The sequence below is a fragment of the Crocodylus porosus genome, unplaced genomic scaffold, assembly GCF_001723895.1.
Source record: "Crocodylus porosus isolate Cpor-Errol unplaced genomic scaffold, CroPor_comp1, whole genome shotgun sequence".
NCBI lineage: Eukaryota > Metazoa > Chordata > Crocodylia > Crocodylidae > Crocodylus > Crocodylus porosus.
The window spans coordinates 20135833-20147028 of NW_017728951.1; the positions used below are offsets into that span (position 1 = coordinate 20135833).

General features: G+C 40.6%; 1 protein-coding gene across 1 annotated transcript in view; it reads right to left on the reverse strand.

Annotated features, from left to right (window-relative positions):
* SHOC2 (SHOC2, leucine rich repeat scaffold protein) overlaps positions 1 to 6315 on the reverse strand; it is a 49478-nt gene extending 43163 nt beyond the window's left edge. The window contains exon 1 of the mRNA XM_019556166.1: positions 5377 to 6315. Within this exon, the coding sequence (XP_019411711.1) occupies positions 5377 to 6079 (703 nt within the window). The 5' untranslated portion in view covers positions 6080 to 6315. The remainder of the gene's footprint in view (positions 1 to 5376) is intronic.
* Positions 6316 to 11196: the final 4881 nt, after the last annotated feature.

Sequence of the window (11196 nt, forward strand, 5' to 3'; positions counted from 1 at the left end):
CAACCACCACCCTGATCAGTCAGCAGCCATCAACATCGAGGCGAGACCCTCCACCAGCAAAAAGATTACGACTCGCTGAAGGCTCAGATGATGGTTAGCATTTTTTAGCAATAAAGTATTTTTAATTAAGCTATGTACATTGTTTTTTTAGACATAATGCTATTGCACACTTAATAGACTACAGTATAGTGTAAACATAACTTTTATATGCACTGGCAACTGGTCCTATTCAATCTTCAAAATATCAAATGCATTTTGGTGCTTGGTAAAAAAAATACTAACATAACTCTTTACAGACAACCACATGTTCACAGACAAATATTTTTAAGAGGAGGGTGGAGAAATAGTGATGAAACTTTAAGAAGTTGTTTTTTAATCAGATTTTTAAATAATCTGCCTGTATCGAGGCCTAAACTTACTACAATCAACTTAAAATAGTTTTCAAGCAGTATATGTTTGTTGCCAAAGTTTTAAAAACATTTAACCACTGAACCATTGACCTAGAGGGCAGACACTGGCTAAGCTGCTTCAACCTGAGTTTGCTGAAGTGCTAAACCCAGCTTTGGACAGACGTAGCTTCTGCAGATACAGAAAACAACACTTTCTTCATTTCAACTTATTGGCTTAGCTCAGTTCAGTGACTTTAAAACTAAGAAGCACTTTGGGGATTGAAGGCTAGGAGAGCTCATCTTCCTCTTACCATCTTTGAATAAAGCGAGGCAAAGGAAAAACACTAGTTCTAAAAGCCTGACAGACACTTTGACCAAAAGCAATTAGTCTAACTAACTAACGACTGGTAATACTTCCTTTGTTTAATAAATCAGCTTGTTTAAAATGCAAAACCTATTCTGATCATTTTTTCTTACCGGCTTCCTACACTGAAGGTAATTCTATTTTAATTTTTTTTTAATTGTGAAATAAAAATTGCAGGTCCTTCCCAGTTAGAGCTCGGCACAAATAATATCATATTAAGTTAGGAAAAAGGATGAATGATTCACCTTTTCCCAAAAACATACTACAAAATAGAAATTAAGACGCTACATAACTGTGAGTTAAGCGAGTTGAAGGAATCGAGATACAGCAGGTCTTCCTTGTTACCAAAAAGTAGTGCTAAAATAACTTACAAATCAACTAGTTACAAGACAGGACAATAAACCTCTCTAAGAAATTAACTAAAAATATACAATTAAACAAAGTGTTTACATTAATATTTACTTAAATACTAATTAAAATGAGTGATTTAAAAACGAACAACCATCCTTGAGAGTCCTTCAGCCTTGGTGATTCCTAAGTGCTATGAAAACTTTTAGGTGCTACAGAAATAAAACAATGAAAAAAACCCTAAAGGTGAGAAACAGCATTTGAGTGAGAAGTTGCCCCTAATTTTGCAGTTGACAATTAATTGAATTCTACAGACAGGTGCTTGGTATCTAAACACTTGTCAGGTAGAAGTTTACACATTTGCACTACACCCACAAAAAATTTTTTTTTCATTTAAAAAAAAAAAAAATAAATAAATAAAATCAGTGATACTGGAGAAGAAAGAGCAGGAACTGTAGTACATTTGTTAATTAATAAAATACTTCAAGTCTTGCTAAAACATCAGCGAGGTCCATCAGGTGGGATGATAGATAAATGCACTACAACCAAACTGGTCCCTGCATATCTGTCCACTGGGTCAGAATTAGCTTGTTCTAACTTTACTAGCAAAAAACTGTCACTCCCAAGAGCTATTCTAACACTTGAAAAGCAAACCTGGCTTACAGATCATTTATACTCTTGACAGAAAAGCAGGTTAAAGATAGATATGAAAATCAAACTGTTCTCTGTATCACGCTGAGTTTTCAAAAAAAATCCCCTAGGGAAACAAATACTGTTGGGTTTTTTATTTCCAAAATGAATGCATGTGAAATCCATGTTTTGATCATATCTGAACAATGTTTTCGCATTGGTGATGTTCTAACTACGTATAAGGATGTGGTATTAAGATCAGTGCTTAATTTTTCTTTTATAGAAAAGTGAAATTTCACACCCACTTGCATTATTTTTCTTTTTAAATTTGTGCCACATTAGAAATCCATTTGGGAGTTGCAGCCCCATCAGTAAGCGTCCTTAATGAACAGATCTAGAAAAATCACAGGTGCCATCATATGACTGGAAGCAAATGTAGTACACATGCACTTGAAAATGGGGAGGTGTAAACAAACTGATGATGACAGAGACATAATCTGACTTAAAATAGTTTTCAAGACTTTCAAACAAAATTTTGAAAGTGAGAATAATCAAAGATATGGAGTTAAATGGAAAATGGAACATGGCACAGAAAGCCAGACCTGCTACCTTAAAGAAAGATAGCTAATTTTCTAGAAAAACTGAGACAGCACATTTTCCAACTCGTTTTTCAGCTTTTGATGGAGTATTACATAAACTTATCTGGAAGGTGAGAACTCCAGACCGGCTAATGGGGAGATAACAGCTGGAAATGGAGTATCAACCACTGGAAGACTTCTTCAAATACCTGACTGGAGACCAATCTTCATTACTGTTTTGATTAATGACCCTAACACAAAAAGAAGGTACTAATGAAATGTTACGATGGTAAAAAATAAGGAGGTCAATAGACAGGAGGAGTAGGGTAAAGTATATAAAGTATGGGAAAAATGGAAATAGGGTACCGTTTAAAAATACAAAGTGCAGTCATATACTTACGGAAGTGATTATCAACTTTTTTAGACCCAAGGTACCCCTTGTAAATGCCAGCTCTTAGCTTTCACTCATTTTTTGATTAAGAAAAAAATAATAGAGCAACTCTTTTGTTATGAAGAATTCAGAAAGACCACAATAAGTCACAAGATTTTTGACATTACAGGCTGCTATTTCAAGTCTCTGGGTCTACCTTGTGAATTGTGTGTAGATATTTGTATACCTAGGAGTGCTAATATTGTGTGGCACCCTGTGACACTTAACAAAACGTCACAACATCCCAGGGTGTCACCAGCCCCCTGGTCAAGAATCACAGACTCAGAGACGAGTAAAAACTTCTGCTAGAAGTTGCTGGGAGTTCATCTAGACATTTGGAAACTCCAGATAATGAACTCCCATTAATGTTTAAACTAGAGAAGAGAAGGACCACCTTGTGCTAACTAATCAAAGGATGCCCGTGGTGCCCAGTGATGATGAAACCACCATAGTCAAAAACATTATTACATGCTGGACTGGCATGAAGGCCATGACAATGCCCTTTCATCAAGAGGACAAAAAGATGCTGGAGCTTCATTTTTGCACCCAGCCACCTATGCCCTTTTTAATACAGCCTCTCATGATAGAATAGGAGCACTATCCCTCTACTTCATGGAACAGGGTGAGTTTTTATTTCCTGTTCAGACCAACACGTTATAGCACACCCACTACCATATGACAACGTGGGCACAGAACGCAGGACCTTCAGCACAGCTTTCTAGCAGTTTTGCTAAATCAATTGCTCTTCACTGACAGCTGTAGTTGGCACTCCTTCCCTGTGGACAAGCCAGCAGCACAGCATGTTACATAAGCCCCAAGTTTTAAAACCACAATGCTTGCTAACTAAAGACAATTTAAATACTCAGTGTATTCTATGCAAAATACATAGAATGTATTTTGTAGGTCCATGCTGCCTGCTCTGGCATAGCATAACACAAAATGCATACATTATTTACATACTAATATATTAGTGTTTACCTTAAAGATTTTTCCAGTAGCACCTGCAGAGAGCTAGAAACTGAAACCGGCCGTCAGCAGTCCTATAACACTTGTACACGCCCAAGTTATTCTGTGGATCCAATTTGTTGCACTGGATGCTGCCAGTCAAATGATCTGCAGCTTTGGGCTGGGAAATGTGTAGTGGGTACTGCTGCTATGGAGGTGAGCAATCTAGTATGCTGGATTGCAAGGGCAAACTGACAAAATGCATAATCTGACAGAGGTCATTTAAGGATTTAAAACAATGGTCTTCCCCAACTTTACAGAAGTTACTGAGGGGACCCCCTAAACCAATTTCTGAACCCCCTAACTAGCCTAGGGGAATATTAACAGAAAGATCCTTTTTGAAAATAGGACTCAGGAAAGACTACTATCAGTGAGGCAAGGCCAAAATACTTTTGAAAATCTACATTATCTTGCTGGGATCCTATGATCCCTGCTGACTTCCTACCCTGGGGGCAGAGGGCTGGACTCGATGCCAGTGTCCATGAAATACATGAAATCTATGCCTAAATGACAAAACACAACCCTGAAAGATTTCCATCTTTAAGATTCCAGTTTTTAGAATATATTAATTACTGCCTGTTTTTAAAATAGTTGACATATATGTGTAGATCCCATTAAGAACCTGCTTGAAAATCACTTCCTGAGCAGATGCTTTTCTGGATCAGACAGCTTGGGAGTTATAGTATCCCTGTACATAAATCATCACTTGAAATGATCAAACTACTTCTTACCAATTTCTTACTACTACTTCTTACTACTACTACTTCTAATGATCAAACTACTACTTACCAATTTCAGTACTGATAGTTTGTCTTCTTTCAAATTTTCCTAAGGTTTATTTACAACCTATATACCTCTTTTCAAAGAAAAAACTGTTAATATACCAGCTATTTTATATTATTACAGCATCCAGATTGCTTATAATTTTGGCGCACAACCACCATAATACTTTCTACTGACATGCACATGCTTACAAAGCCCTATAACACATTACCCAAGACCATAAATAACATGGTTATACTATCTAAACATTTATACCCCATTAAAAATGGAAACTTAACATAAAATGTGACCTAGAATCTTTTCTGCTACATCAGATAGATCAGGGTTTCTCAACTGGTGGGACGCAAAGGTCCTCTAGGTGGGACTCAGGTCGCGGCAGCGAAACCAGAAATACCACAGCAGGACTTCTCCTTTCGCTTTTGCACACTTCAATCTGTCCCTGCACTCGTCCACCAGTGGGACCAGAATTTTTTGACCTTATGTAGGTGGGACGTAAGGTGCAAAAGGTTGACAACCGCTTAGATAGACGATATAACAGGATAAGGCAGGGCTCTTTATGCCAAAGAGCAAGGCACAACAGGGTACAACCCTTCCCCTGCCATTCTAGTTGCAAGACTAGGAACCAGAGGAAAGATCTTTCTAAATGGAGATACATACATTAAATGGGTTATAGTCAGTGTAATCAAGTATTGTAATAATGCAGGTGAGAGCTAAACGACCAACCACACAACACCGCAAGTCTGAACTGGGGGGAGGCATTTCATAGGTCAATCGTCCATACATGCACTTGTTTCAATTAGTGTTAACTTACAGATTCACCAGAAGCTTCTGAACAGCATAAGTGCTTACCAATTTCAGCAGGTAGTTGCTTAATTTTGTTCTCTCGTATGCTAAGCGTGGTGAGTCTTGACAAGTTTTTGATATCCTTTTCCACAGTAGTTACACGATTAAAGCGTAGATAAAGAGTGGCGAGAGAACATAGCCTGTACACCACCGAAGGAATTTCTCTAAGTTTGTTATGCCGCAAGTCAAGCATGGCCAATTTCTTCAAGTTATCAAGAGAGTCAGGCAAACTGGTAAGCGAGTTCTCACTCAGTGCCAGTGTCACCAGATTCACAAGACAGCCCACCTCCGGCGGTAAGGACTGCAGTTTGTTACCGTATAAATAAAGTTCCGTTAGCTGTGTCAACTCTTTGATAGACGATGGAAGCATGTGTATAGACCTCTTGGCTAAGTCCAAGCGAATCGCATTCTCTTCCCGGCATTTATTTAGCTCTTTGATCAACTCAGCATTGCTGGATTTTTTGCGAGCACCTGGGGCTGGATTAGGTCGTTTTATCGTGTTGTCCACTGAAAAAGCCACCCCAGGCTGCGCACTACTGGAGTCCTTTTTTCCATCTTTGGCATCTTTCCCTTTGGTCTTAGGCTCCTTTTCTTTGCTCTCTTTCCCAAGCCCTCCAGACGCCTTGGCCTCCTTCTCTCTCTCTTTTGCAGATGGGACTTTTGGATCCTTCTCTTTACAGTCTTTTTCTTTTCCTAGATTACTACTCATGGCGATTCAATGTTTTGCGAGCACCACATGAAATCCACTTTTTTAATGTGATAATTTGCTGCTGAAGCTACAAGGATCCTTAAAATACAAACAACTGGATTGAGGGAGGAGCTTCAGTGGCACAATACCCTTTTGCTACATATTGATTCTGAAGGCACTCTTTTCTAATCCTGATATTGGAAGGTTCAAGAGTTGGAGATTAGATGGTCAAATGCTCCTTACTAGAATTTCTGCAACACAGGAGAAAAAAGAAGCAAATGTTAATGTGAGCATTACTTAGTCTTAAAATATTAAGCGCATCAATAGCTAACATAGGGTTGCAGCATCAAATCAGTAACCACCCCTTTCATGACTGCCCACAAGAATCAAATCCTAACATTCAAACAAACAACATTGTTCTGGAATACCTACTCAACAACAAAGGAACTACTCTAACCTTTACGACCAAAGCACAAATAAGTTGAACATCTTAAATATAATACTGCCTTCATTACAAGGCACAAGTTGCGAACCCTTGCTAGCGCACAACCACAAAGTGCCTTCCTCTAAACTCAGTCCATAGAGCATAAAGTCCAATGCTAAAGCATAAAGCATAGAGCATAAAGTCCACTTCTAGCATGAAGGACTGGCTCTGCTTCAGACTACAAATTCTCCCACAGCCAACTCTAGAAGTCTTCAGTTCAAATCTCCAATCCCAGATAATATAGCAGACTTATGAACAGTTCTTACTAAGTGATCTCTTCCAGCCTATTTTGAATTACGACCCTCTACTACACTCCCTACGTAAGATAGGACCTTGCAACCCATGACAAGTTTGGTATTTTTTGCCATGCAAACAAAAGGAGTTGTAGGCTTGAAATAATCATGCAGCCCCCCCTTCACCCACCCCACAATATCGAAAAGGACATAACTTGATGCCTAAAAGACAAGCAAACCTGCAACCAAGGTAATAAGGAAAACCACTCCAAAAGACAGGTTATTCTGCAGGGGGGTAGGTTATTCTGCAGCTACCCATTCAGAGTATCTTCCATTTTTCTATAAACCATTTGATAATTGGCTTCTGGATTAGCTCTCCCTATATTCTCTACAACAGTGTCCATGTTCCGGGTCCAGTTCCAGTTTTATCCAAGCCTGTGAATTAAAGTAAATGATTCCAAGAAATATTCAGTAATTGCAAAATCCTAATCAAATTCTAAAGCAATCTTTCAAAAATAAATGGTCAATTGAAGGGAACAGTGTTTTTATCCTTCCATGTTAATCAGTCTTTTTGCCGACAAATGCAACTTTGTTGTTTTGCATTATTTGTTGATGATGGGGAGTTTCTTAGCTTTTAACAAAAGGGCCTTGTTGGTCTCAGCCACAAAAGCTGTTTTCAATCTTCTCACCACCACCACCACCTTAGGAGCTACATCCCCTTTCTGGTGTTTGATGTTCTCTATTAATGTTACAATGACAGAAAAAAAATAAATGATATATACTTAAATTACTCAATGAGAACTGAACACACCAAAATCTTACAGGCAGGCTCATCCATCTACATTTTAAAATGCATATTTGCATACTTATGCATAGCTCTCTTGTGCACGTACACTATTTTTTAAGCCAAGAAACAGTCATTCATATTAAAATAGGATCAGAGATTAGATGGCTAAACCTAAAATTACATACTGGTTAGAAGGCAAATATTTCCCTACTATTCTGCAGATCATAGTTTCTAATATCAGAGCTGTGAATAAAGTTGTCTGAAGACAACTTCCAGGCCTCTGCTGTAACTTGTTACTGCAACAGCATCGTGAGTGTGTGAGTGTGTGTGTGTGTGTGTGTGTGTGTGTGTGTGTGTGTGTGTGTGTGTGTGTGTGTGTGTGTGTGTATGCAAGATGTTCTTGCATAATCTCTGAAATTGGAGTTTACAATGCCTTGGAGAACTCGGATAAAGGGTGTTAATGTAATACTTGGCTTCATCCAATTCTGTCTGTATACAGCATCTCATGACGCCATTAAATGACTTAACATTTACTCGACCTTGTCTTCTTGTAATCCTTTTGCAGGTGTTCTGTTTGATTTTTGGGGTTCTTAAAGAAATACATAGAAGAATCAACTCTTAACACAAACACTGGTAACCGCCTCCAACAGTCTTTTAGCAAGTCTCTGATACTATTTTAATGCCAAACTACCATACTTTTCTACTGTATATTTAAGACACATCTTTTAAACTGTTCAGAGTAGCGGTGCTCAGTTTTCGACCAGCCCACCAAGCCATGGCAAGGCTCCCCACCAGATGGGAAATTCAGTGGCAATTAAATACTGCCACCTCTTCCACAATGCCAAATTCCAAAGCCCAAACCTGAGCCAGGGCTGGGCCACCTTTCTTCCCCACATTTGGCCAAGCCAAGGCCGGGCCATGTCCCCTTCTACCCCACATGGCCAGAGCCAGGGCTGGGGTATGACCCCTTTCCCTCTGTAGGGCCAGAGCCAGGGCTGGCCCATGCCCCCATACCACCCACGGGGTCAGAGCCATGCAAAACACTCAGAAATTGAAGATTTATAGTACAAGCCATACACTGAAATTGTTACACATATCCACACCGTGCACAACTAGAACACAACAAGAGAAGATTAAAGATAAAAGATAAAGCACACCCACACATTTACCTCATCTTCCTCACTTTCTCAAGGACTTCTTAAATTGAGACTGCAGTTTTCTGCTGGATGTAAAGCAGACCTTCTCGGACCTTGCCTCTCTAGATTAAACATTTCTGCTGTTCCAAGAAAGAGCTGCCATGACTACTTCCTGGACACACTAAGAATAAGTGGTGGGAGAGGAAGCAATGGAGATGTTCTACTCGAAGAGGAAGCTTTCCAAACCAGACCAGACACTATAAACAAATTCAAATCTGGAAACAAGATGATATATAGGTAAGGGGAGGCTACAGCCAGATTCTCCAAACCTGGTTATTATGAAGGCAACGTAGTTTCTTCTTATGTGTTAATAGTTCTACCAATACGCAATTTCAGATCAGAGGTTAGGAAGAGACAGATACAGTGTCACCTGCTGAAGCTCTGCTACACTTCCCAGAATTAAGGACCCTGTCTGTAGTAACCTGTAACAGCCAAACTTCAACCAATCTGGCTGAAATTATATATGGTGAGCTGAATTTTTTCTGGAAAGATTTCAGCTAAACTGTTCAGTTAAATCCAAAGAAGAGAAAAATGCTGTTCTGACTGTGCTAACATCAGGCAACTTTTCTTCTGCACTGCTCTAGTGCAGCAATTTTCAACCTTTTCCACCTTACGTCCCACCAACCACTGGCCCCAGAAACCCTGGTCCCACCAAAATAAACAACGAGCCAGGCCGCAGGTTGGGGGGAAGACTCCCCCAGCAGCTGGTTGACGAGCAAATCTGAAAGTGCCGGCGGCACACAGCAGCAGAAGTGCCAGCGGCGAGCCCACCACTTCCCCACGTCCCCCCTAGACAGCCTTCACAACTCACTGGTTGAGAAACACTGCTCTAGTGCACCTATGCTTTAAACCAGGGACTTGACACACTTGGCAAGGGGAGAGGCCTCTTGTGCCAAGGATGAAACTCTTACCACCCTTGTAAAACCAAGTTAAATGCCTTTGAAAAACTGCAATCTGCACATGCTCAGAGGAAACTGCTTGAATTTTAGGAAATAAAAATCTCCAAACGATTCTGTCCTCACTGAGAATTGTCCATCCTCTCCCCCCTCCTATGCCCGACTAGATTATGCGTAAGGGGTCCACCCAACTAAAGGAGATGCTCAATTCTGCAAGCAAATCAGGAGGTTGGCCACATTTTACAGGCTTATCTTGGTGCTCCTCCCACCACACAACTCTAATTGGCCAAGGGGCCCAAGTGGCCCCACCCGATTGGGGGACAGTGCTGTCCATCATGTGGCCACACCCTTTGTCACTGTTTGGTGGGGAGGGAAAAGGCTGTATAATAGGCAGCCCTCTCACCCAATCAGTGACAAGGGGCAGGGGCAACAGCCATAGTGACTGCTCCTCCTCGTGCTGGCAGCCCCCTTCGTATTTCCTGCAGATTACCCAATTCTGCAGTTTCTGCAAAATCCACGCCATGGTGATTTGAGCAGGTCCCTAATTATGCACGAACCAACTTCAAAGTGACTGAGGGCCTGGAAGGGATCCCAAAAGATTTCCATTTTTTCCATTCCCTTGTTATCAGAGAGTACCTGCAAATCCCTCTGGTAAACATGTGTTTAGGTTTAGTACCTTCCTTCACCTTTGGCTCAAAAAAATGACAACCTCTATGGCTCTCCATTACTTTCTCAGCTCAAGAGGCAGGGATTTGTGTAGTGATGCAAAGGCACTAGCCCAGTGGATGAACCATGGGGAAATCAGCAGAATGGAACCCGATTTGTTTTTTTCCAGTTTGATTTTTGAGCCTAAAAAGAGTGGCAGAGACTTATGGGTGACTGAAATTTAAAAAACAAACAAACAAAAAAACAATATTTTATTCAATCGGCATGAATACTGAGAATACAGACCCTTGAAAAACTGTATTAAAAGATGGTTATTTTACTACTGCTGAATACAACCTGCAACATTTATATAGCATGTAATAACTGCCATACAGTTTGTGTGATAGTAGTAGCCTACAGTGATCTTCTGAATCATGCCTAGGCTTGGCAGGATTCAGTTTTTACTGCTAAACATTGATAAATGTCAACTTCACCTCATACTCACAAACCAAGGGAAATATTTTTCCATCAGTAATAACAGAAATTTTCAGATAGGGAACCCTTACCCCTGTTACAGGCAGCAGAGAAAGCGGGGGAGCGGTTAAGGAGGAAAGCAGAGCGGCCTAATGACATTTAGCTGCTCGTTCACAGGTGACAAGAAACAGGCTAGAGGGAGACAGCAGGGGACTTAAACCCCTACCCAAAGCCCAGAGGGGAAGAAAGGGTATTTGAGGCTCCAGCAGGGCAGCAGCAGGGTCCTGCCAGGGCCGGCTAAGCACAAGGGGCCAAGGGCAACAGCTGCCTCCCCCCATGTTTCATAGTTTCTAGGGTCAGAAGGGACCTGAGCAGATCATCTAGTCCGACCCCTTGCCATGGCAGGAAAGAGTACTGGGGTCA